The 23,874-nt window shown below is 52.9% G+C and overlaps 1 protein-coding gene across 1 annotated transcript; it reads left to right on the forward strand.

The window, feature by feature from the left end:
- The first annotated feature begins 4,633 nt into the window (after nucleotides 1-4,633).
- On the forward strand, nucleotides 4,634-22,242 carry LOC115521216 (D-3-phosphoglycerate dehydrogenase-like). Its single transcript, XM_030326272.1, has 9 exons — nucleotides 4,634-4,683; nucleotides 4,781-4,879; nucleotides 12,585-12,717; nucleotides 13,216-13,364; nucleotides 14,779-14,931; nucleotides 18,520-18,652; nucleotides 19,608-19,738; nucleotides 20,790-21,027; nucleotides 21,939-22,242. The coding sequence occupies exons 1-9, from the start codon at nucleotides 4,654-4,656 to the stop codon at nucleotides 22,091-22,093; spliced, it is 1,221 nt and encodes a 406-aa protein (XP_030182132.1). The 5' UTR covers nucleotides 4,634-4,653; the 3' UTR covers nucleotides 22,094-22,242.
- Nucleotides 22,243-23,874: the final 1,632 nt, after the last annotated feature.

Here is a 23,874-nt window from a genome sequence, read left to right on the forward strand (position 1 = left end):
TTAAGTATTCGCTATTTTGAGAGAGAGAGAGGTTGTAGGGGCAGAGAGAGGGAGAGAGAATCCAAGCAAGCTCCATGCTGTCATGACCTGAGACTTGATTCCCATGACCCGTTGATCATGACCTGAGCCGAAATCAAGAGTCAGAACGCTTAACCAATGAACCACCAGGTGCCCCAATAAACTTTTTATTTTCGGAGTTTTAGATACACAGAAAAGTTGTAAAGATAGTAGAGTTCATAACTTCATACTCAGCCCCCCCCATATAATATCTTAATTAGTATGGTGGATAGTCATAACCAATTGCCAAATTGAAATATTGATACATCTTTTAATGATAAGGCTGAGATTTAAATTTTTTTAATAATTTTTAATGTTTGTATTATTTTTGAGACAGAGAGAGAGCATGAGCAGGGGAGGGGCAGAGAGAGAGGGAGACACAGAATCTGAAGCAGGCTCCAGGCTCTGAGCTGTCAGCACAGAGCCCGACACGGGGCTCGAACTCCACGGACTGTGTGAGATCATGACCTGAGCCAAAGTCGGACGCTTTAACGACTGAGCCACCCAGGCGCCCCTAAAAATTTTTTTGTTTCTGTATTTTTGAGAGAGCACAGGGGAGAGGCCGAGAGGAGAGAGAGAGAGGACAAATCTGAAACACACTCCAGGCTCCGAGCTGTCAGTACAGGCCTGACATGGGGGCTCGAACTCATGAACCCCGAGATCATGATCTGAGGCGAGGAAAAGCTTAACTGACTGAGCCACCCAGGTGCCTCTGATACACAATGTTAACTAGTCTTCTCAATCATCTTCTCGGGAAACTCTTATCAAGATGAAGCAGGAGTGTTAATTCATCTAGGAAGCTCTCCTGGATCTCCCAGCTAGGCTGTGTCCCTCACTGATTCCCTGGCCTTCAGGATTTACTCTGTCACTGTCCTACAGCTCTTTTTGTAAACAGAATGGAGCAAAGCTGTCTGGGAGCTGTACCTACCTGGGATTCTTAACACAAGAGAACTCAAATGGTCACATGTCTTGCTCTTCCAGCAGGATTCTGGGAGTGCAGGCTCTTCAGTAAGAGGGGACGGGCCTAGAACTCATGGATATAATGCACATATGTGTTTGGTAGTAAAACGATGGTATTGAGCACTGCTGTTGAATAGGCACTTCTGTGGTCAGTGGGGAGGGCAGGAGCAGTGGACAGGTCAGAAAGTTCACTGGGTCCCTTCTCACCACCCTTAGATCCTTAAACCAGGGGGGACCTAGGCAGACAGGGTCTCTTTACTCTCGAATTGGGCCTGAGGCTTCTAGGGCTGAGAAATTAACTCTCTCTCCCTCTCAAACCTGTTCTCCCTCCTGGGACAGGGTCTGGAGGAGTGACCTTTGTCCTAACTCTTCCCCTACCGGAGCTCTTAGGTATTCACTGATACTCAGGGCCAGTGAAGAGGAAAAACTGGAGAAAAGAGTCTGGATGGGGTCCCTGAGCTGGCCGTCTACAGCTTCCAGAACCTTGGGGCTGTATGTATTCCCCTGGATAACTGTAGTAGCCCGATGTCCTGGTTCCCTCGTGCAGTTAAATCAGCAGTGTTTTTGGTTTTGAGTGAGGGACTCTCTATCAGCTTTCTATCTAATTAATTCTCTTACTTTCTGGAGGTTAGAAAGAAAGGCTTGGGAGCCAGGAATAATTTTCTCTGTTCCAGGACCAACTAAAGTAGAAGGATTTCAAGGAAGGAAATTTCCAACCTCTCATCCAACAACTCACTCATCAAGATACGTCAAACTAAGAAATGAGCACCCTGTGGGACCTGGGGTGGCTTAGTCGGTGAGCGTTCCAACTTCGGCTCTGGTGATGATCTCCCATTTTGTGAGTTTGAGCCTGGCATTGGGCTCACTGCTGTCAGCACAGAGCCTGCTTCGGATCTTCTGTCCCCCTTTCTCTCTGCCTTTCTGAAAGGAAGAAAAAAGGGAAGGGAAGGGAAGGGGGAAAGAAAGAAAAGAAAAGAAGAAAGAAAGAAAGAAAGAAAGAAAGAAAGAAAGAAAGAAAAGAAAGAAAGGGAAGGAAGGAAAGAAAGAAAGAAAGAAAGAAAAGGAAGGCAGCAGGCAAGGAAGGAAGAAAGAAAGAAAGGAAAGGAAGGGAAGAAAGAAAGAAAGAAGAAATAGAAGGAAAGAAAAGAAAAAGAAATGAAAGGAAGGAAAGAAAGAAAGGAAAGGAAGGAAAGAAAAGAAAGGAAAGAGAAAGAAAGGGAAGGAAGGAAAGAAAGAAAGAAGGAAGAAAGCAAAGGAAAGAAAGGAAGGAAGGGAAGAAAGAAAGGAAGGAAAGGAAGGAAGGAAGGAAGGGAAGGAAGGAAGGAAGGAAGGAAGGAAGGAAGGAAGGAAGACGGCTAGTCTCTCATACCTTCTTGTGTGTCTGGTCAGACTGCTTTCCAGCAGGGTAGCGACAGCACAGTGGGAGCCGTGGATGTGAGGTTGAGAGCATTGGGCAGTGTGGGTGGAGAGAGGGCCTGAATGGGCCTCACAGTGGGGGACTTTGAACAGATGGCTGGAGTTCCTGAGGTGCAGGAGAACAGTGACACAGAAAGAGAGGGGAATGCAACCTCTCCCCCGCTTTAGCTTCTCCTTTTGTGAGTCAGGAGGCTACCATTTGGTTCTTGGGAGACCCCTCGCCCCCATCACGGTCCTCCCCAGACTGGTCCTGTGAGGACCCCGAAGTGTTAAAGCCTGAGGAGGACTTGTGGGCGCGTGGAGGGGCTTGGGAGTGTCTTGTGCCCCACGGTGCCACATGCACCTGTCTTAGATGGTACTGTGGGCTCAGGAGGGCAGAGAGGAGGAAATAGCAGGGCTCAGGAGTAGCAGTGAGCCAGACCTGAGAGGAGGCCGTGGGGCTCTGTCTCACTAGGTTAGAGCATGTTATCAGGCTAGCTTTGCTGAGAAGCAAGCCCTTCCTCAAGGCAAGTCATTGTCCTTGGGACATTCCTGAAATGAGGACCCACTACTGAGGCCTGATGGGTCTGATGGGAGCTTCTCCCCGTGAAGCCTGTTACTTGAGCTTGTGAGCTTACCCGTGACGCCACGGGGGCACAGATGCCCCCCTCAACCTGCCCTCAGATGGAAGTGTGTCGGCCATGTGTAGACCACGAAGTGTATTTTTTATAAGAATTCAGTGAGATGGAGATACATGAACAGCATGTTGGAATCTCTCTGTTTACACACTCGTGCTTGTATGCGTGCGCACATGACACACACACACACTGCCCTGAGTTTGTGACTGGCGGGAAGACTGCATTTAAATACTTTGAGTTTAACTGTGAGGGCGATGGTCCTCCTTGGCTTTGGTCAATTCAGCTACTTCCAATGGGTGATGCCTGCTCAGGGTGTTTAGTCCCCGCCTTGTCTCTCTCCACGCAGATGTGTGAGCATTAAAGGTGCTAAGATGTGTCTAAGCATTTTTTAAATTTATTTTTTATTTGAGAGAGAGAGAGAGAGCACTCTTGCATGGCAGCGGTGGTGGCACGGGGTGGGGGGGAGGGACAGAAGAGAAGGAGAGAGAGAAGCCCAAGCAGGCTCCGTGCTGTTAGCTTGGAGCCCGATGTAGGGCTCGAACCCACAAATCATGAGATCATGACCTGAGCCAAAACCAAGGTCAGATGCTTAACCAACTGAGCCACCCAGGTGCCCCTTGTCTATGCATTTCTTATGGAGTGTCTAAAATAGAGAAGTACTCCTTAAACATTTTTAAAATTTTTATTTATTTTTGAGAGACAGACAGAGTGTGAGTGGGGAAGGGGCAGAGAGAGAGGGAGACACAGAATCCGAAGCAAGGCTCCAGGCACTGGGTTGTCCTCATAAAGCCTGACGTTGGGCTCGAACTCATGAACTGTGAGATCATGACCTGAGCCGAAGTTGGATGTTTAACTGACTGAGCACCCAGCACCCTGCTCCTTAAACATTTTAAACATTGTTTCCTGTCTCCCTTTTCACTTCCAGAGAAGCCCGGATGACATAATCTTACCCTCTCACCTCTGACTCTGCCGTAACTTCCTTTGTCCCCTCCAGAAAACAGGTGGAGGACTCAGACCTTCGTTTTAAACCAATAGGAGGAAATAGGCTGGGTGTTGGGGTAGGAGTTGGTATGCACCGTGGCACCCACCCGTCCTAGGGTAGCCTGAGACTGCTGCGGCTTAAGAAACTGTAAGGAAGAATTAAATAACCAGCTATCTGTTGATACAGTAGAAGATGCAGGTGGCAGCCTTTGATGGAAAAACAAAATGAAATCCTTGAACTTCCTTAATGAACCTGATGTCTTCAGAGTCGCTCAATACCCCATTCGTTATCCCTGGGAACCCTGGAGGATTGGCTCTGACTTCTTACATGCCTAGAGTCACTTGGTGGTTGAGGTGGAATCAGAACCTTGACCCGGAGTCCTGGCTGGAGACAGAAATCCCAGGGCTCCCCTATCAGGCCTCGCTGGGCGGTTTTCCCTCTGCTCCACTCCCTTGACCCCCCTCGGTGTCTCTGTACCTGAGCTCCAGACCCAGACTGAGCCCGGCCCCCAGGGGAATGACTGTCAGAGGCGGCCGGTCAGACCTCAAGCCCTGCCTCCTGCGTGGGCCCCGGCTGAGCCTGTGTCTGTCCTTGCAGGCAGATTCCCCAGGCACGGCTTCCATGAAGGACGGCAAATGGGAACGGAAGAAGGTGAGCAGCCGGTCTTGCCCCGCCCCGCCTGGCTCGGTGCCTGGGGTCCACTCTACCGCTCACTTGGCTTCCTTGCCTTTTGCTTGTTTGCTTGCAGTTCATGGGAACAGAGCTAAATGGAAAGATCCTGGGAATTCTTGGCCTGGGCAGGATCGGAAGAGAGGTGGCCACCCGAATGCAGTCCTTTGGGATGAAGGTAAGAGGCTGGCGAACCCCTTGGACGTGGGGCTCTCTGTAGCAGTTTCGGGAAAGGCAGCCTTGCTCGAGAGAAGGTAAAGGTTTTTTCCTAGGAGGCTCTGACCCTCTGGTAGAGCCCCTGACTAAGTAGGCAGTGTAGCCGAGGAGGGAGGAACGTTGGCCTGCCATTCTGGATACCTGACCTCAAAATCTGGGAATAACTTGGTGCAGGCCACTCAGCTCTAGGGGGAGTAATTGCCCTGAGTCCCCGTGGAGCAGAGGGGTCTAGTGTCCTGCCCTTTTCCTCCCCTGCCACGAGGGCTCGTTGTTTTGCCATGTCTGTTCCCTGGGATAATTTAGAAAAACAGGAGCAAATTGGAGCCTTCTAGCAAAGCAGCTGTCCATCCACTGGCTGGCTCCACTCCCTAGTGCAGAAGAGACAGCAACGTGCTTCCGTGTATGCCGTGATACGATGTAAAAGCCTGCGGTGGCTGAGGCACGACATATTTCTCAGAACTCTTCCCTGACCCCTGTCTCCCTCCAGGACCTGCTTTATCCCACTCCGGGAACTCAGTGGTTCTGGCTGAGCGAGGGGCTGTCATTAAGAGCAGTGCCACCCCCTGAGGCCGGTCCGGGAGGCCTCGCAAAGGGGGGAGGCCGCCGAGCCACACATAGGAGAGCACCTGCAGGGGCCAGGGACCAGGCAGCTCAGAGTGCTAGCTGACGTCTCCTTATTCACCGGGGCTGTCAGGGGGGATTGTGTGTTCGAACTGCAGCCAGGAAGGCTTTTGTTAAATATAAAGGAAAACAGTTTTGACAAGCAGATCATTTCTAGAAAAATTTCATAGACCTGCTATGGCATTCTCCCTTTCTCCCCTTCTTCCTCCCTTTCTTGTGTCCTTCCCCCTGCCTCCCCACTTCACAGAGTTAGAAGGAACCTTATAGATTAACCCTTACTTTTATACTGATGTCTGGAGTTTGTATGTATTTGCTAAGACCTCCCGCAAACGGAAGGTAGACAAGAACCCAGGTGGGCGCCAGATCATACCGCATTGAACATCTTCCTCTCCATCCTGCCCCTCTTCCCCACCACATTTATTTATGCCAGCCAGACATCTTCCCTAAGCCACGGCACGTTTTTTCGAGATCCCTGGCCCAGCAGGATCCACTGGTCATGAGAACAACCAAAGCCATCCCTTTGGTGCAGGGGCAGCGAGGTGCCATGCGCTGAAAGGTGTGCTTTCTCCTCCTCTCTTTTGTGAGGGATTAACGTAAGGGCTCTGCTCTAAAAGCAGGGGTCAGGGCTTCACGTAGGTGCTTCACTTGGGGGTTCTTCTGTCCGGATGTCTCTGGAGGGTCACTGTCGGCTGTCTTGCTTTGGGACATGATCCTTGGAAACCCCTGAAACATCCCTTGGAATGGTCATTCCCCCCACCCCTCCACCCTTGCCAGCAGCCCTGGTCATTTCGGAGTGGCCCAGGTGGCCTTTGTTTATACTCTTGGCTCACTTTGATGGAGCTTCCTAACATATTCCCGAGCCCAGGTGAGTTTTGCCGCAGGGCAGACAGATTACTGACCCGCTTGGTCCAGATCTGCTAGGTTGATGTGAGCGGCTGCAAAGGGCAACATTTTCCAAAGGGCGAGGAGGGAGGATCATTGAACAAATTGTGAAAGGGATGGGTTTATCGGCATCCAGGCAGGAAACAATGATCAGTGTTTACTAGACGCAAATTGTTTTCCATTGGCCTTGTTCTGCCTTTGGAAACCAGCAGTAAACTGATGGATGGTGGGAATCCCCAGATGTCTTGTACCTGGGGGGTTTAAGATTTTATTTTAGTTAGATAATAGGTGAATGCCTTCTCACAAAAACTGACTTTTAGATCCTTATCTCCTTGGGTACCACCCCAATCCTGGTCTCACAGGTAATATCACTTTAGCGCGTGTCACCTTGGACTTTTTTCTGTGCGTTTACACGGAATGCATACAGTTCTTTGCCTACAGAGGGATTCTGTGCCCTTTGAGAATAGACTGTTATACATGCTGCCAACATAAAATGTATGTCTTGTAATAAATACATTTACCATATTTTTAAACTATTGCGTGGAATTCTGTTGTGTAGACAAATAGCCTTTTATTTAGCCACTTCCTCAAGGATAGACATTTAGATGGTTTGGAAATGCGGACGTCAGTAAGACGTTGGTGAGGTCTTTCATGATACTCTTGGGATTAAGATGGAAAACGTGAGCTTGGTGCTAAGGCTTTAGTAACTGGTTGAGCATAGCCCTGTCTCCATCTGGAGGGAGATGGTCCAGGATGGTGAAGGGCTCTCTGCCTTCTCCACCGTTTTCATCAATGGCCTGGATGACAGGAAGCAGGGAGAGGTGGTTAATTCTCAAGGGTGTGGAATGAGATCCTAAAAAACATAGAAGGCTAGAATGCTAGTTGGGCATCCTAACAGGAAGTCTAGCTAGAATACCTACCAGTGCCCTACACATGGTCCCCCAAAGCAACTGAACATATATTAGATGTAGAGGTGTTGTTAAAAAGCTTTTGTAGCGGGGGAGACCTTTGGTTGACAGAAATACAGTGTACAGTTAAAAGTGGCATGGCTGATAGGAAGGTCATGTGATGTTTGGCAGCATTAAAAGAAGCATGGCTTCCAGAACAAGGAAGGTGACATTTCTCATGTTCTGTACCAGTCAGACTCTGAAGTATTGTGAACCCAAGCTCTGCGAGACTGAAAGTTCTGGAGATGGAAGGTGATGGTGTGAGGTTCCTGTCTATACTTCCTAAGTAAGGGTTTGAAGGCACTCGGGTCACTGAGCCCCATCGTGACTTGGGAGGCATCCTGGGAGGCTGCCCAATAGCTAACGGGCAGTCTGTAGAAGAGTATTGCTCTCTAAGCAGTGGATCCACGGAGGACCAAGAGGTACAAGCCCGAGGGAACAGAGCTACAGCCAGAGCTGGCCCCAGATGGAAGGGAGAGAGCCAAGTCTCCCACTACTGCAGATACACCTGTGAGACTGGTTGAGTACTTGGCCGGCACGTGTGGACGAAGTGTATGCATTGGCAGATGTAGAAGCAGACGGCCTTTAAAACTCTGGTATCTCCAGGCACCCCTTACCCATGGGCTACAAGTTTCTTTATCTGTGGAGTGGTCCTTAGCAGGGAGTTCACTGTGCGGTCGTGGAAATAGAATAAAACTATTAAGGGCTGTGGTTTGTTACAGTAACTTGGGCAAACACTGTGATTGAAGACAGAGTGGACCAGGAGGCGGAGGAGACTCCGAGGAGTCCTGGTTGGGCGGCTCAGGCAACACGGCTGAGCATGTGCAGATTATCTTTATCACCCCCTCCCCTCGGGTCTTACCCCGGGCTTTAATCTGTCACCCAGGCTGTTAATCACTAATGAGGCTGTTAATGGATGACTAACATCCAGCCCCTTCCACAGTATCATGATTTAAGAGTTGACCCCTTCATGTCACAGGAGGGTTGGCAGAGGCCCTTTTGTGCTCAGATGTGGGGGCTGCCCCCCTTTCTTTCCTGTCCTTTCTTTGTCACTATCTGGTCACTCAGGGAAGGGGGGATATGCTGGACCTTAGCTCTGCTAGGGGGCTTCCCAGAAGCACCTGGTTGAGTGTGTGTTGGGGGAGAGCCCTTCTATGCTGTCGTTCCCAACGAGCACAGGCCTGGAAGGAACCTTCCCAGGCCCGCTGAGAGCAGCTGCTGACTGGCTCTGGGCCTCATGGCACAGATGTGTGTTTCGGGATAATTCTGGCAGCCGGTAGCCTGCTGGTGGTCTGGGTCATCTGAGTCAGGCTCCATGGCATTCTTTCTGCCTGAAGATTTTTCCCAACCTCGTGCCGAGTCACAGGTTGTACGCTTCGGAGACATTCACGCTGGCGTGTCCCCTAGAATGTGTGATCAGACCCAAGCCTGCCAGGAGCTGAGCCTTGCACTCTCTTACCAAGGTTTTTTCCTGAGGAGCAGACAAGCATCTCTTGACAGTTACTGTGCGGCCAGTGTCGTGATGAATCTGAAGTTGGCCCAGAGGGGTGGACGTTGAACCCAAGGCGCCAGCTCTCACTGATTTCTTTCAGACCCAGCTAATATTTACTGAGGTCTGCCTGGTCAGATACTGTGCTCACGGTGACCCCTCGGGGTCAATATTATCATCCCAGTTTTACAGATAAGGAAACTGAGGCCCAGGAAGGCTGTATGATAATGTTCCAGATAATAGGACTAGTAAATGGTGGAGTCCAGCTGAAACTCCAGGTTTCCTGACTTCCAGTCTGGTGCCCTTTGTTGTGCACCAGCACGGTCTTCGGCCCCGGTCTGCACCGGCTGCATGGTGCATGATCCATGCCGTGTCTCTGTGCTCCTCCTTTCTCAGGACAAAGCCTCCCGAGGCAGGCAGCTCCTATCTCAGTCTGGTAACTGCAGTTCCTGCTGCCCTAGAGTACTGATTTTCAAGTTCTTCCCAGAGCCTCAAGTTCCAGAAAGGTGCCTTAGGGACACAGGGAGGGGGACCCTCGGGAGACAGGAGGTGGTGGGGCTCTGGGCCTTCACCTCTTGCAGCCTTGGTCAGTTTTTATATTGGGTTTCTGGTAAGATTCCATTGTCCAAAGGGGAGAGAGTTCTAATCCTAAGGCAAAAGAATTGGCTGTGGGGTAGAAAGGGGGTATGACGGGGAGGCGCCTTTCCTTTGAAGGCCCCCTTGCTCTCTGGCATCCACTGCTAAGCCAGAGGGCCCAGAGTAGGCGTAGGCAGCCTCTCCTGCCTTCTGTGTCACCAGCGGGGAGGTGGCTCTGCATGAAAAGCTAGGCTTCCGCTGCTGCCCAGCACAGGAGGCTGGTGAGGCCGGGGTTCAGGCGTGGAGCCCCTCTGCAGGTGTCCCTAAGGCTCCTCTAGGAATAGTCATCGGATGGTGTGTACCTGGAATTGTTCCAACTTCTGTGCATCAGGACATCTGACCCTTTCCAGGACCCGTCAGGACCCTACTCAGACATTGGTCTCCTGGGCTCAGTGTCACTCTTCCTACTCCGCCCTCCTCCCCTAATGGTCTCCTGATGTGAGAACCCCAACTCCTGGCTGCGTTCAGCTCCTGTCTGCCCTGAGGATCTCGAGTGAAAAATGCAAACGGGTTTTCTCAGCCGAATTCTTCCCTGCAGTTGTCTACAGCTGAACAAGAGAAAGAAAGCTGAGTCAGGGCCCGTTGACCACTGTGGAAGATGCCCATCTCCTCCTTCCCCATCTCCCCCTTTAGCTATAGCCCCCTCCTGTGGGGACACTGAGCCAGGCTCGGCCCGCGGGACCCTTCCTCCCAGCATCCCCCACTGCTTCTTGGCTCCTGAGAGCCCAGGAGCCCTAGCGTTGTGTGAACTTGCCTCCATGAGGCTTGGCTTTGTGACCTCTGCTGGTGTTCCCGACCTGTCCCCACTCACATGAACAAAGTACATCTGGATTAGACATGAACAGGGCCATTGTTCCAGACAGCCTCTGAGCCGGCAGACAAAGAGGACTTGTAAGGACATGGGCAGAGATCCTCTCTCCTCCCCCAGACACCTCATTGTCCCCACGAAACGAATAGGTTCTATCTGAAGGGAATGACCATTTGGGCTGGGGTGTCATGACCTTGTGACCTACAGCCTCTCCCCCCAAACCTCCACCTTGGCTTTCCTGGTTCCACGAGGCTGATGATGAAAAACGTGATCTGAAATCTGTACCTTATTCATAACCAACCACTTTCAGTTCCTTCTCTGGAAGGGCTGAATTTTATATAGAAAGCTTCTTTGCTGTGATTTTCTAAGATAACTTTTATGTTTCCCCCAAAGAATTGGTGATCAGTGGGGGAAACTGTACAAAGCACAGGAAAACATACAGGAGCAAAAAATTCCACCACACAGACGTGACCACTGTTAAAGTGTTCGAGTATTATGTGTTCTGTTCTGTTTGTTTTTGTTTAATCCTGGGCCATCTCTGAACATTGTAGGGTTCACCTGTAACGTTTCCGGGTTAAGGGAACTTTTTTTTTCAAGGAATATTGAATTATTGAATGTTGAAGCAGGGGAGGACTTTGAAATCATCCACCTAATTCGTCTACTTAGGACTGAGGACCCAGGTCCAGGCCTCCTGGTTCAGTGTCCGCCCCTTGGCTTCTGCCGGTGTGCCCAGGTCAATTGGCTGTCCTGCCTTCTTGAGGACATTGATGCCTTTGAGGTTTTTATGGCTGCTACACCTCTTTCCCCCAGTCAATGCTGCTGACGTGGACCAAGCTGAAGGAGAGAGTTCCGGTCGACCTCCTGGGTAGACCTGAAAGAAAGTGGATTAAGTCTTTGCTGTTCAAAGAGGTGTGATGCTTCATGGCTGGTTGCGGGTTCTTCCCAGCTTCTTGTGCTGGCTTGGTAACCTTCAGAGCGTTGCCCTTGCTGAGACATGTGCGACTGGCACCCAACACTGGTCCTGATGCAGGAGAGAAGTGTCTATTTCCTCCACCCCTGTCTTCTCAGGAGGGGCTGTGAGCCTCCCTACCTGATGTAGAAGGATGGGCACTGTGGGCACAGGCCCCAAAATCCAAACACTGGTTCTTGTCCCCACGCCACCATTTGCCCCCTGTGTGACCATGACTAAATCATTTCACCTTGCTGCCTTACTTTCCTCATCTGTAAAATGGGGGAAATCATCGTGCCTAATCCATTGGATATGAGTTGGAAGCACCTGACATAGTAAATGCGAAAGGAGTGTTCGCCATTATGAGCGATGACTACTCCTCCTTTCTTCTTTCTTCTGAGCTTTGTCTTCTCCAACTGTCCTTCCCTCACTGGTATCTGATGGCCTTTGGTAAATACCATGAGGCTGATGGAGTCTGTACCCCCGGAGTTTCCTGCCTGCCCCCTGTCTCCCAGGAGTCGGCCTCCCTTCCTTCTCAGCAGCCTCGGAGAGGTCACTCCGCCTGGGAAATCCCCTCCTCCCTGTCAGCCCAGAACGTTCTTCTGGGTCCCTCCCCATCCACGGTTCCTTTATGTCTCCCTTTCTCCCCTCTTGACATCCTTGTTCCGCACCCCCATCAAACCTGTCTTGTTGAAAGGATCCGTCTCTCATCCTTTAGACCTCTGTGTGATTAGTCACCAAGTCGTGCCTTCCAAGACAAGATGCATTTTAAGAAACTTCAAGAAGGAACCAAACTTTCCTCGCTGATGTGTCTACACCACTCCCCAGTGTCCATTCTTGGTCTCCTTGATCACACTGCCCCCACCCCCTGCTTCCTCACTCTGCTGAAGTTGTCAGTGACCCTGCCTGCGCTCTGACCCCGTGGGTCCTGGGCCACGGCCAGCCTGTCCTCTCTTGCCTGGTTGTACCCCACGAGTGCATCACTGCTCCCCAAGTGGTCGTCCTGCCTCTCCGAGGCTCCCTGCTTGCCATGAGTTTCTGAGCTCCACCTTCCCCCCGCACCCCCCCCCACACTGCTTTTGCATCTGTTGATGGTTAAGGGCCTGGGTCTCCCTTTGCACTCGGGGCCTGCTCCTCCTAATGTGTGAGCCCCACTTTCTCCAGTTCTAAAATAGAATAGTGCAGCCTTTACTGTATTAGTGTGAGAGGTAAACCGGCGTTTGGAAAGGTTTAGCAATAGTGGCTCACTAAATGGCCACCGTTATTAATAATACCAATACTAAAATTAATAGTGACATCAGCTCCTCTCTCTGTCTCTCTCTCGCTTCTGACCAGACTATAGGGTACGACCCCATCATTTCGCCGGAAGTCTCGGCCTCCTTTGGTGTTGAGCAGCTGCCCCTGGAGGAGATCTGGCCTCTCTGTGATTTTATCACTGTGCACACACCTCTCCTGCCCTCCACCACGGGTACGTGTGTCCCTGCTGATGGGTTGGCCTCAGAAGCCACAGACCGGATCAGGGTGGGCCCTCCGTCTGGCCCTTCTGCAGACGCTGGTGACCAGGTCCCTCGGGCGTGGCGTACGGTGATGCTTTGTTAGCCGGCCCTGCATCACACGGAGCAGGGGTGAGCTAGCTGAAAATGCACAGTATGAACTGGGTCAACATGTCCGACCAGTGATCTCACAGTGTTTTCCTGGGGCCACTGCTGGCCTTTCTGGTTCTGGGGCCTGCTCAATGCACAAATACCTCAGGCAGTACTCGGATGTTTCTAAACTGAGTTAGGCCTAAGTCTGGAACAGAGACTTTTGCCCCAGAGCGTCCGAGAAGGGAGAGGTGAGACCAGAGAGGCTGTCGCCCTGCTGGAAGGAGGCCAGCGGGGAAGGAGCTGGTGGGCAAGGGGGGGCCTGGTACTGGTGCCCAGATGCCAAGCACCGGCGCTGCAGTAAATCTCCTCCCTCCTCGCAGGCTTGCTGAATGACAGCACCTTTGCCCAGTGCAAGAAGGGGGTGCGTGTGGTGAACTGCGCTCGGGGAGGGATCGTGGACGAGGGCGCCCTGCTCCGGGCCCTGCAGTCGGGTCAGTGTGCTGGTGCTGCACTGGACGTGTTTACGGAGGTGAGTGCCTGGCAGAGGACAGGAGCGGTGAGCAGAGGGGCCCCGGGCAGAGAGCCCGGCAGGCACAGAAGCCTTTGGCTTAGGGTCTCTAGCACCTGTGGTAAACGGGACAAATCATGTTGCCACAGATCACGCCCTTGTGATCTGAGGAGCCCTTGCAGAGCTTACTACAGAGACAGCCATGTTGTTTTTTGCAAAACTCAGATGTTAAATAGGACCCAATTCCTGGTCGCAGGCGCCCTCCACTGCTGCCATGTGGATAACTTCTGGGGAGACGGCGCCACAAATGAGTTCTGAGGTTGAGGACCTGGGGCAGAGAGAGGTCACTTGGGGCAGGGTGCAATGTATTGGTGCAGGTCTCGATGAAATGAATCCCATTGCCAAGAAGACGTTCCACCCAGTGTCCGTTGGCTTATCCTCTCTTCAGGGAAGGAAACGAAGCCCGAGAATAATGGCCAGAAGTGTCCCCCTGGTCCCAAGCATGGGCTGCTCTTTCTGTCTCTCCACGGGAGAGCTGGAATGATGGATAGGGCATTTCCACTCAGATGCTATTGGCCTCTCTCAAAAGCCCTGCCACCAGCATCAGAGATCCGAGAGAAAGAGCAGGGATTTTGGATTAGGCAGCTGGGGGTTGCTGGTTACTTGCGGTGGGGCCTTGGCGGGTCCCCAGCCCTCTCTGAGCCCTGGAGCACTCACTGTGTCTTCCCTGCCCAGGGACACAGTGCCTTGGGTTGGTACTCCCGGTCATCTTAACCAGACGGTAAGCTTCCCGAAGGCAGACTCACGCCTGGCCATCCCCCAGCCCAGCACCTTCCTCTTGCTGTCTTTGGCCTCCTCATGGCACTTGCTAATATGTGGACAGCACTCACAGGCCCAAGCGGCCAGACAAGAGACCTGAGTGATGTTCCCAAAGGCAGTGCGTTGTGCTCAGTGAGCCGAAGGGTGGGAGGGACACTGAAGGGTGGGCAGAGGGGCTCGGGTGGACCGCCGGTTGTGGTGACAGCCAGGATGTGACACCTGTGCAGAGAGCCTACTGTGTGAAGAGCTGACAGTCCGTGCTGCACGGATTCAGGGGAAAAACCAGTAACAGCAACACTGGCTGACAGCCTCCTGAGTTACTGGCACATAATCTGCACAGCAGTGTTACCGGATGGCTGGTATTAGCCCATTTTATAGATGATGAAACCAAGGCTCAGAGAAGTAGGCGGAGATTTACCCGAAGGTGCATAAACGGTGGAGCTGAGATGCAAATCCCATCCATCCTTCTGTCCACTCTGCCGTGGTGGGACATTAATGAGGAAGCCGGGCCTGGAGACCAGCGACCTGGCAAGACTGAAGTAGAAGGCGTCGTCACCCCTGCCCTTCTCTCCGGTTTCTCTGGGCAGCCAACCAAGAGGTGTCTCTTTCTGGGTAGGAGCCACCGAGGGACCGCGCCTTGGTGGACCATGAGAGCGTCATCAGCTGCCCCCACCTGGGTGCCAGCACCAAGGAGGCCCAGAGCCGCTGCGGGGAGGAGATTGCCGTCCAGTTTGTGGACATGGTGAAGGGGAAGTCCCTGGCGGGGGTGGTAAGTATGGCCAAGTGGGGCTGGAGCCCAGGGTTCAGGGGGAGGAGCAGGAGCGGGGCATCTGGTTTTGGGGAGTGGTGATAGCTCCTGTGAGCAGTAGTGTGCCGATCTGATTCTGCTCTGGGAGCAGAAGATAAGGAGTCCCCTGAGCCAGGCCTGTGGGTGGGGTGGCAGGAGCCGCCCTGTCCCAGCCTTGGTAGCTACAGCCAGGCCATGGGGAGCCGGCTTGGCACTGCTATATTGTAGCCTTGCTGCTGAGATTGCTGCTCTTCCCAGGGTCTGGGCTCCGGAGAAACGCTCCTTTGTTCCCCACAAGCCTCAGGAATGAAGGAGTGTGGCCTGGGTGATGCTGGATGGTGCTGGATGCCGTGGGGAGTGGCAGCTGGGGGACCGGCCGGTGGAGAAGCTTGTCAGGGTCCTCTCTCACCTCCGAGGCCTGAGTGTTCCTTGTCCCATGTCCACCTTAGAACCCTGGGCGGGGCGAGTCCCCAGTCCCAGAATGAACCCCCCCAAGCCCCCTCTGTTTCCCCAAATCATGGCCTGGTGTCCCTACTTCCTCTCTTAGCTCATACTCAGCCCTTCCTGGCACATTTTGCCTCCAAGCTTAACTTAACTTACTTCCAGTCCTGTCTCAATCATTCAGTCTTTGGATGTCCCTTAAGCTCCAGTGGGTACCAGAATCTGTCCTAACCCTCTGGGGACACCGATGACTAAGGAAGGCATAGCTCTCTTTCAGGGGGGCTTGCCACCCCTTCACAAAGACTTGCTTGACCTTTCCAGTCCAGTTTCAACCCATTGGCAATGGACCATATTCTCCCTTGTTAAGATCTCATGAGTTTATATCCTTAAGTTTATCTCCTTCCAGAAGGGAGCCAAGGCTGGTCCCCGACCTTCCTGGCTGAGCCTCAGCCTGGGGATTTTCACAGCCGAGGACGGAACCATAGCAGGAGAGACACAGGATGCTTTGTTCAGCCCGCCAGCCCCGGTTTGATAGCCCAGCTTTCTGGGCCACCCTGCCGTCTACACCCTGAGGGAGTAAGGGAGCCAGCTGCTCCCCTGAAGGACCGACCCCATCCCCCGCCCCCAGGGCCAGCCTGGTGGTCAGCGACCACACTTGGCCAGCCCACCTGTGTGCCTCTCCCCTATGTATTCTGCGTCACTTGGCTCCCCAGAGTGGGGGGCACTTTCTCCCTTTGCACATCTAGTTTCTGAGCAGGTCCCCCCAGGTGATGCGCTGGGACCTGGGCTGAGGCCTGGGCAGTGGCCAGTATCCACCAACTGGGGCTGGGCTTTTCCCTTTGTAGCCCTTTGCCAGGCATGCGTCTGCCCACCTGTCACAGCCCTTGGGAGTTCCCATGGTGTCATTAGGTCATGGTGGCATTCCAGGCCTTTTCATGCTGGGGGCTCCTTACCACCAGCTCCATCAAATGGAACCACAAGCTATTCCCATCTTATATCAGAGGTAAACTCTCTTGGTCAAAGTAAACTTGGGCAAAAATTTTTTTTAAATGATTTTTAATGTTTGTTTATTTTTGAGAGAGACAGAGTGCAAGGCTGGAAGGGACCGAAAGAGAAAAAGACACAGAATCCGAAGCAGGCTCCAGGCTCTGAGCTGTCAGCACAGAGCCCGATGTGGGGCTCAAACCCACAAACTGTGAGATCGTGACCTGAGCCAAAGTCTGAGGCTTAACCAAATGAATCACCCGGGTGCCCCTACGCTTGGGAAAATTTAAGTCTCACGCAAAGCGGCTGGCTGTCCTGCGGTAGGCTTTTGGAAAGAAAGACATTTGTGTCACATGGGAAATCTCTCCCCATGCGTCCACTTCAGTTTCGTTCTGTCCTAACCTTAGACACAGACTAACAGTAGGGTCAGGCGCCTGACTCTTGGAGCCCTCCCGCTTGTTCTGTGACCCTGCAAGGAGCACCCCCGGGTTGGGTTCCGCAGGGGCTGCCCAGAGGACACTTTCCTCCACGTCCTGCAAGCTCAGCCCAGCCCACTGGCGGGTGGCACTTCCACTCTGCTCCTGGCCACTGGGCCTGCCTCGTCCCACCTCCTGGTTCACTGCTGCTCTTTTCTGTGTCCCCTTGGAGAGGAGCAGGGAGACCCCGCCACAGGAGCCCTCAAGCCAGGATGCCGCCCGCGCAGAAGGGTCTGGTGGGAAGCTCTGCCCCCCTGGCTATTTCCAACATCAGCAACCTGTTTGATTTGGATCAAACCCCAGGTTTCAAATTAAATCCTTCTTCAATTCTTTGGTTCTCTTTACACGTTGAGTCACCAAAGTGGCCAATGCTTAATTTCAGAGCCAGACCATCTTTTTTCTTTTTTTTTCTTTTTTCTTTTCTTTTCTTTTCTTTTCTTTTCTTTTCTTTTCCTTTCTTTTCTTCTTTTAAGTTTATTTATTTATTTTGAGAGAGAGTGCACACGCAGGGAAAGGACAGAGAGAGAGGGAGAGAGAGCATCCCAAGCAGGCTCTGTGTTGTCAGCACAAAGCCCTACACAGGGCTCAAACTCACAAACCATGAGATCAGGACCTGAGCTGAAATTAAGAGTCAAATGCTTATCCAACTGAGCCACCCAGGTGCCTCACCCTTTTTTTTGGGTAGAGTTTATTTACAGAGCCAGACCATCTTGAGCCACAAAATGGAATCAAAATTCTGACCCAGGACAAGCTGGCTTTGTTACCAAGTTCCTGGTTGGAGGTCCAGACCTACCCTAGACTTCTACCTTTAAAAAAAAATTTTTTTAACATTTATTTATTTTTGATAGAGAGAGAGAGAGAGAGAGCACAGCAGGAGAGGGGCAGAGAGAGAGGGAGACACAGAATCTGAAGCAGGCTCCAGGCTCTGAGCTGTCAGCACAGAGCCAGGCATGGGGCTCGAACTCATGAACCACGAGATCATGACCTGAGCCGAAGTCAGATGCTTAACCGCCTGAGCCACCCAGGTGCCCCTAGACTTCTACCTTTAGAAGGACACATGGCTTTTGCCCCCTTTAGCTGCCCAGGTTGCCTTGTGGTGGGCCAACGTTTGAAAGGTGATAAGATCATCAAGAGTATGTGAATTCAACTTCACAAATTGTGATATTTGGTCAAAGTGATTAATGACCATGTACACACTCACTTTTTTAATTGAGGTATAAAGTAAACAGGAAGGCATCCTGGAACGACCTACCACTCTAGGTCCAAGTGATCTGTGACTTGCCATACAGCTTACGTCAAAGACCCACCTTCCTACTGTGCCGTCCGGACCCTTCCCCAGCACAGGAAAGACCAGTCTCCCACGGCGGGGGGGGGGGGGGGGGGAGGCTGGCACTGTTCAGGGATGGAGACATTCCTTTATCCCCCTTCTGGAGATTTGGAATGGTCTTAGCCTTTTGTGTGCTTTTCTGGCTCTACAGCAATCCCCAGCCAAGTTATTGCCTTGTTGGTGGCTGATGGAAGTTGCCTTCCCTCCCAGCCCCTCAGGCACACGAAGCAAGGATGGGTCTGTGCCTTGTGCTGTCTACGTGGAGCTGTGGTTGGTAGCTGAGGTGGGCAGACGTTTGCCCCTCCTTTTCCTGACCTTAGCTCTGCTCCCCTTTCTGTGCAGGTGAACGCCCAGGCCCTTACCAGTGCCTTCTCTCCGCACACCAAGCCTTGGATTGGTCTGGCAGAAGCTCTGGGGGCACTGATGCGAGCCTGGGCTGGATCCCCCAAAGGGACCGTCCAGGTGGTAACACAGGGTGAGCTGGGGACACTGCAGAGGGAGGGGAAGAGGGTTGTGTGTGCAGCAGTTCAGCGACAGTGAGGGACTGGGAAGCAACTTGACCTGGTCTTGTGACCCCATGTCCCACGTTATGTCCGCATATGGCTCACTTGCTACCCAGTGGGGACAGGGGAGGGGCGCAGAAAAATCACTGGGAAATACATGTGATTTTCACAAGTCACGTTTGTATAGTATTTTTAAGATGTAGGTGTTCTGGGTGCCAGAGAAACCTCCACAAGAGACAGAGTTTCACATGAGAGGCCACAGGATTGGTGGAAGGAGTCCCAGATTAAGCGACAGGACCTTTAATTCTGGGTTTGGCCCTGTCGCTTACCTGCTGTGTGACTTTCCTTTCTCTGAGCCTTGGGTTCTTGAAAAGTGAGAGTTGGGGTGGGCGTGCTAGACGAGGCGGTGGGACAGTTCGGGCTCTGTGACATAGTAAGTTGGGTCCTCGGGCAAGCCGATGGTCCTGGGGAGCAGTTGATCAGCTGGGGAGTGGGCATGAGGACAGTACTTGAGGTCTGCCCTCAGGCTCCAGCCACTTTTGCAGTGGGTCCAGCTTGTGCGGATGTGGTGAGAGATGGGGGAGGAGTCTAGCTCCCCAAACCCTGCCGAGGCTTGCCCCCCACTATGGCCTGCTATGCATCTGCTCACTTGGGGAGAGCTCGGGGGTGGTTAGACCCTGAGCACTGTCAGTAATAGGCAAGGTCAGAGCCAGGGGATCCCCGGAGAAAACAATGCGGGGAACTGGGTGGCAGTTACTGGCTCTCTGCCCTCCAGAGGGAAGCAGAACTGCCCCGGGCAGGGTGGGGGGTGGGGGGGACAGGGCAGCGAGGAGGCCAAGACCCAAAGCTAGGCGCCAGTGGTCTCTGGCCCGCGGCTCCTGTGTTGTTCACCAAACAGTGATCTTATGATAACTTCTCCGTCCCCAGGAACCTCCCTGAAGAATGCTGGGAACTGCCTGAGCCCCGCGGTCATTGTCGGCCTCCTCAAAGACACTTCCAATCAGTCGGATGTGAACTTGGTGAACGCCAAGCTGCTGGTGAAAGAGGCTGGCCTCAATGTGTGTGCCCCTCGCCCCCCCTTTCCTTTCCCTCTGGGCCCTGCCCTTCTCTCCCTACCTTTCCAGAATATGCTTATAGCCCCGCTCATTGAGTGGGAGCCCCAAGTGTAGGCCCCGTCGTTGACACTGACCGTCTGTGATAGGCAGCCATCGTTTCTCTGTCCGCCTGCCTCTGAGTGTTGCTGAGTGAACCCAGCCCTCCTGATAGTGCTTTGTGTATAAGTGCCCCATGAGAATGGGAGGCCGGAGCAGCACCCCTATTTTACAGCTGAGGAAGACGAGGGGCCAGGCTGCATCTGGCCGGAGGCTGGGAAGTAGACCAGCAGTCTCTGACTCCTCTTACCATAGCACCCAGTTTCTTTCTTTCTTTTTTTTTTTTTTTACATTTGTTTATTTTCAAGAGACAGAGTGTGAGTGGGGGAGGGGCAGAGAGAGAGGGAGACACAGAATCCCAAGCAGGCTCCAGGCTTCAAGCTGTCACCACAGAGCCTGATGCGGGGCTCAAACCCACCAACTGTGAGATCATGACATGGGCCGAAGTCGGATGCTTAACCGACTGAGCCACCCAGGCGTCCCCATAGTACCCAGTTTCTTGATTAGCTTGCAAATTCTGGAAGCTTCCTACACGGCCCTCATGCCTCCCCTTTGGTGTCTTCCCCTCTGCTTCCCTTTTTAGAGCACAGCCTGTGTTTCTCAGCCAGCGGGAACTCCCATGGCTCCCCTCTTCTTCTCCTCCTCCACTAGGCCAGGGAGTCTGTGCAGGAAGTGGTGGGCAGGGCAGGCCGCCCCCTTTCTCCTCCTTCCCAGCTCCCAGCCTTTGCCCGTACCTGGCAGATCTCTCCTTGCCCTCCCTTGACGGAGGCCTTTGACTGTCCCAGGAAGCTAATGCTCAGGGACACCTGACTGGGCCCATTGGCCCTCTCCTCCGGCCCTGAATCGCTGAGCGTGTTGACCGGCCTGGAGCGCTACAGATCAGCAGTGAGGTGGACACAGAGGGGGGATGCAATGCAGCCGGCAGGCATAATGGAGCCCCCTTGCCTTCTCCCCGCAGGTGACCACCTCCCACAACCCTGCTGGGCCAGGGGAGCAGTGCTGTGGGGAAAGCCTGTTGACCGTGGCCCTGGTAGGTGCCCCCTACCAGACTGTGGGCTTGGTCCAGGGCACCACGCCAGTGCTGCAGGCGCTCAACGGAGCTGTCTTCAGGCCAGAGGTGCCTCTCCGCAGGGGTCTGCCCCTGCTCATCTTCCGGGCTCAGCCGGCTAATCCTGCGATGCTGCCCACCATGATTGGTGAGGAGGGGTTCGTAGGGCTGGCCTGTGCCCTTGAAGCAGGGGCGAGTGTGTGTGTGGCACGGGACTGGGGTGGGGGGGGTGGTGGTCTCCCCTGGCATTGGGCTCCATGGACCTTTGCCTCCTGTAGCCCCTCTCTGCCCCTCAGGGCATTTCTGGATCTGCAGCACACAGTGGGGGGGGGGGGGGGCTGTCTTGCCAGTTCCCAGAACATTTGGGAAGTGGATACAGAGTTCAGAGAGAAAGTGCCTTATCTCAGGTCACAGAACTGTGGGCCGGCGGTAGGACCCCAGAGCCCCTACTGACTGGCCTGCTCACCATATTAAGCACACAGCATGGACGTGCCTGGAGAGCTGGGTCCCAGGCCTCTGGGCCCAGGAACTCTGAGACTTTGAGTGTGGCTCTCCTGCCTGCGGGCCGGACAGCAACCAAGCCTGTGTAGACATCCGCTCCGGCAGTCGTGAGCATCTTGGACCTGCCCCAGGCCTCTGGCACTGGGACACTGGGAGTTTTGGAGCCGTTCCAGGTTTGGCTGAGTGCATCCACAGACCTCAAAGGGCCTAATTTCACCATCCTTGCCAGCTGACCAGAGGCACTTTCCCCTGCTTTTCTCCTTTGCTGTTGGTCCAGATAAAACCGACAAGCAAGTCAGGAGAAGGCTCGAAATCTGTGCCTGGATCTTCCCTTCTCTGCCTTGCCTGATGGTCAGGGTGTTCCTAAAGAGTCTCTGGATAGCGAGGGAAGCTGGGCAGGTGCCCTGGTGAACTGTCCCTTAGCTCTTTGATTCTGAGACTATCACCCCCCATTGCAACTTTGATCACAGGAATCCAGGACTTCCAATCCTGCTCCCTGCCTCTTGCTTCTTCCCCCATGCCCCGTGCCAACCAGGAGTTTGTCTGTCTACTTCCCAGGCCTTCTGGCAGAGGCAGGAGTGCAGCTGCTGTCTTACCAGACCTCGATGGTGTCAAATGGGGAGACCTGGCACGTCATGGGCCTCTCCTCTCTGCTGCCCAGCCTGGACGCGTGGAAGCAACATGTGACTGAGGCTTTCCAGTTCCAGTTCTGAGCCCTAGGGGCTTTTCTGAAGAAAACCTGCCCACCGTGACCAACAAAGAGAGGAGATCCACATCTCTCGGGCCGATACTGCTTACTCTGCAGACCTTAGCTGACCTCTGTAGAGCAGTGAGAACCACCCAATAAAAAGCCTACCCCAGATCTCCAATGCACTGCTGTTATTACCCTGAAGAGCCACCAGAGGGCACCCGCAGGCAGCCGTGGGCAAGGTTCGGCTGCAGGAGGGTAGTGGGTGTGGCGGGAGATTGGCGTGAGCAAAGTGCATGCCTGGGTGTGTGCTCAGAAGAGGGATCCCTCTCTTGTCTGTCTCTCAGGTTATTCAAGCACATTTGTTGCAGGTAGAAAACTCGGTATTTCAGAATCCTGTGGTATTTCAGATCCCTTCCATCTGGGAGTATACGTGCACGTGAAAAAACAGAATTCCTCAAACGGGCACGTTACGCACGCAGGCTAGGTGATTTGCCTAGGAGGAAGCTTAAAACCCAGACCGTTCCCAAAGAAGTCGCCATTCAGTGGGAGGGACAGCACACAGAGGCCACTGGGTGTGCTGAGGTGTGTATGAATTCATGTTGAGTCCAGAAGAGACATGATTTGAGCTGAGGGTGATATCCCTGAGGTGTTCGGAAGGTTTCATAAGGGGAAGAAAGTAAGTTAAGGTATGAGGCATGAGAATACTTGCGATTTCACAAAGCCAGCTCAGAACGGGTTGGACAGTGTATTACTTGACTTTAAAAAAGAAAAAAAAAAGATGGTTTTCACGAAACATGACAGAATGGCACTCTCTGACCCTAAGGGCTTTACCTTTTGATGGTTCCTCCCTTTTAGGAGGAGATGACCTATACCTACCTTGGGCCCAATAGCATCTGTTTTTGAGGCTCCCATCTGGACTGAGAAGGCCTGGCCCAGGGCTGCTGGTGGGCATTCACGGGAGCGACCCCCCACTATGGCCTCTTGAGTGCTGTGATTGAGTGAAAGGCCCAGGGAAACGACCGGGGATGGTGCCTGTGCTGTGTCTGCAGTGCTCTGAGAAAAGGGTGGGCCTTCAAGGAATGTCTAATTCTCCTAAACCTTTGTTTTCTCATCAGGAGGAGGGATGGGTGGCTCAGAACCCCAGTGAGGATTAAAGCGATTAACATGGGGTTTCTGGGAAGTGCACTTGGTAAATACGAGTTTCTTCATCCCTTCCTTTGAGAGTAGACGGCAGGTCTCCCTCAGTCTCTTTCACAGAATCCCATGCACCAACGAGGCCTTCCCTTGAGGCCACCGATCCTAGAAAAACTGGCTGAAACTGATCAAGTTCCAAAGTGCGTTGAAATTCGAACTCAACATTCAGTCTCGGTGTTTTTCTTCAAAACTCTCTGGACACACCGTACTTGGTGCTCAAAGGTGGTCAGAACAACTTCTGGGAACTCTAACTACTGGAAGCATCTCTAAGTGGCTTTCTAGCCTTGGTGGCATGAAAAGGCATGGGACAATTTCCTTGCATCGTCTTGTCCCACGACCATCCACATAACTTCCGGATCCATAAAAGCAAGACTTGCAAACCCAGCTGGCGCCACACAGAGGATGCTGTTTATTCCTCGGTGTCCCTCTGTGGTTTGTGGCATCTCTGTACACCTCACTTTGGAGAGCAATGTCATTCTGGTGTATCTTGGCCTGGAAGGAGAGGCGTGCCTTCAGCTCTCTCATGGAAGCAGTCAGCCGGCCAGTCTTCACGTCTGTGTTGATGCGTGTGCATCATGTGATGCATTCCTGCTCGAGGCACCTGTAACG

This window comes from Lynx canadensis, chromosome C1, assembly GCF_007474595.2.
Source record: "Lynx canadensis isolate LIC74 chromosome C1, mLynCan4.pri.v2, whole genome shotgun sequence".
NCBI lineage: Eukaryota > Metazoa > Chordata > Mammalia > Carnivora > Felidae > Lynx > Lynx canadensis.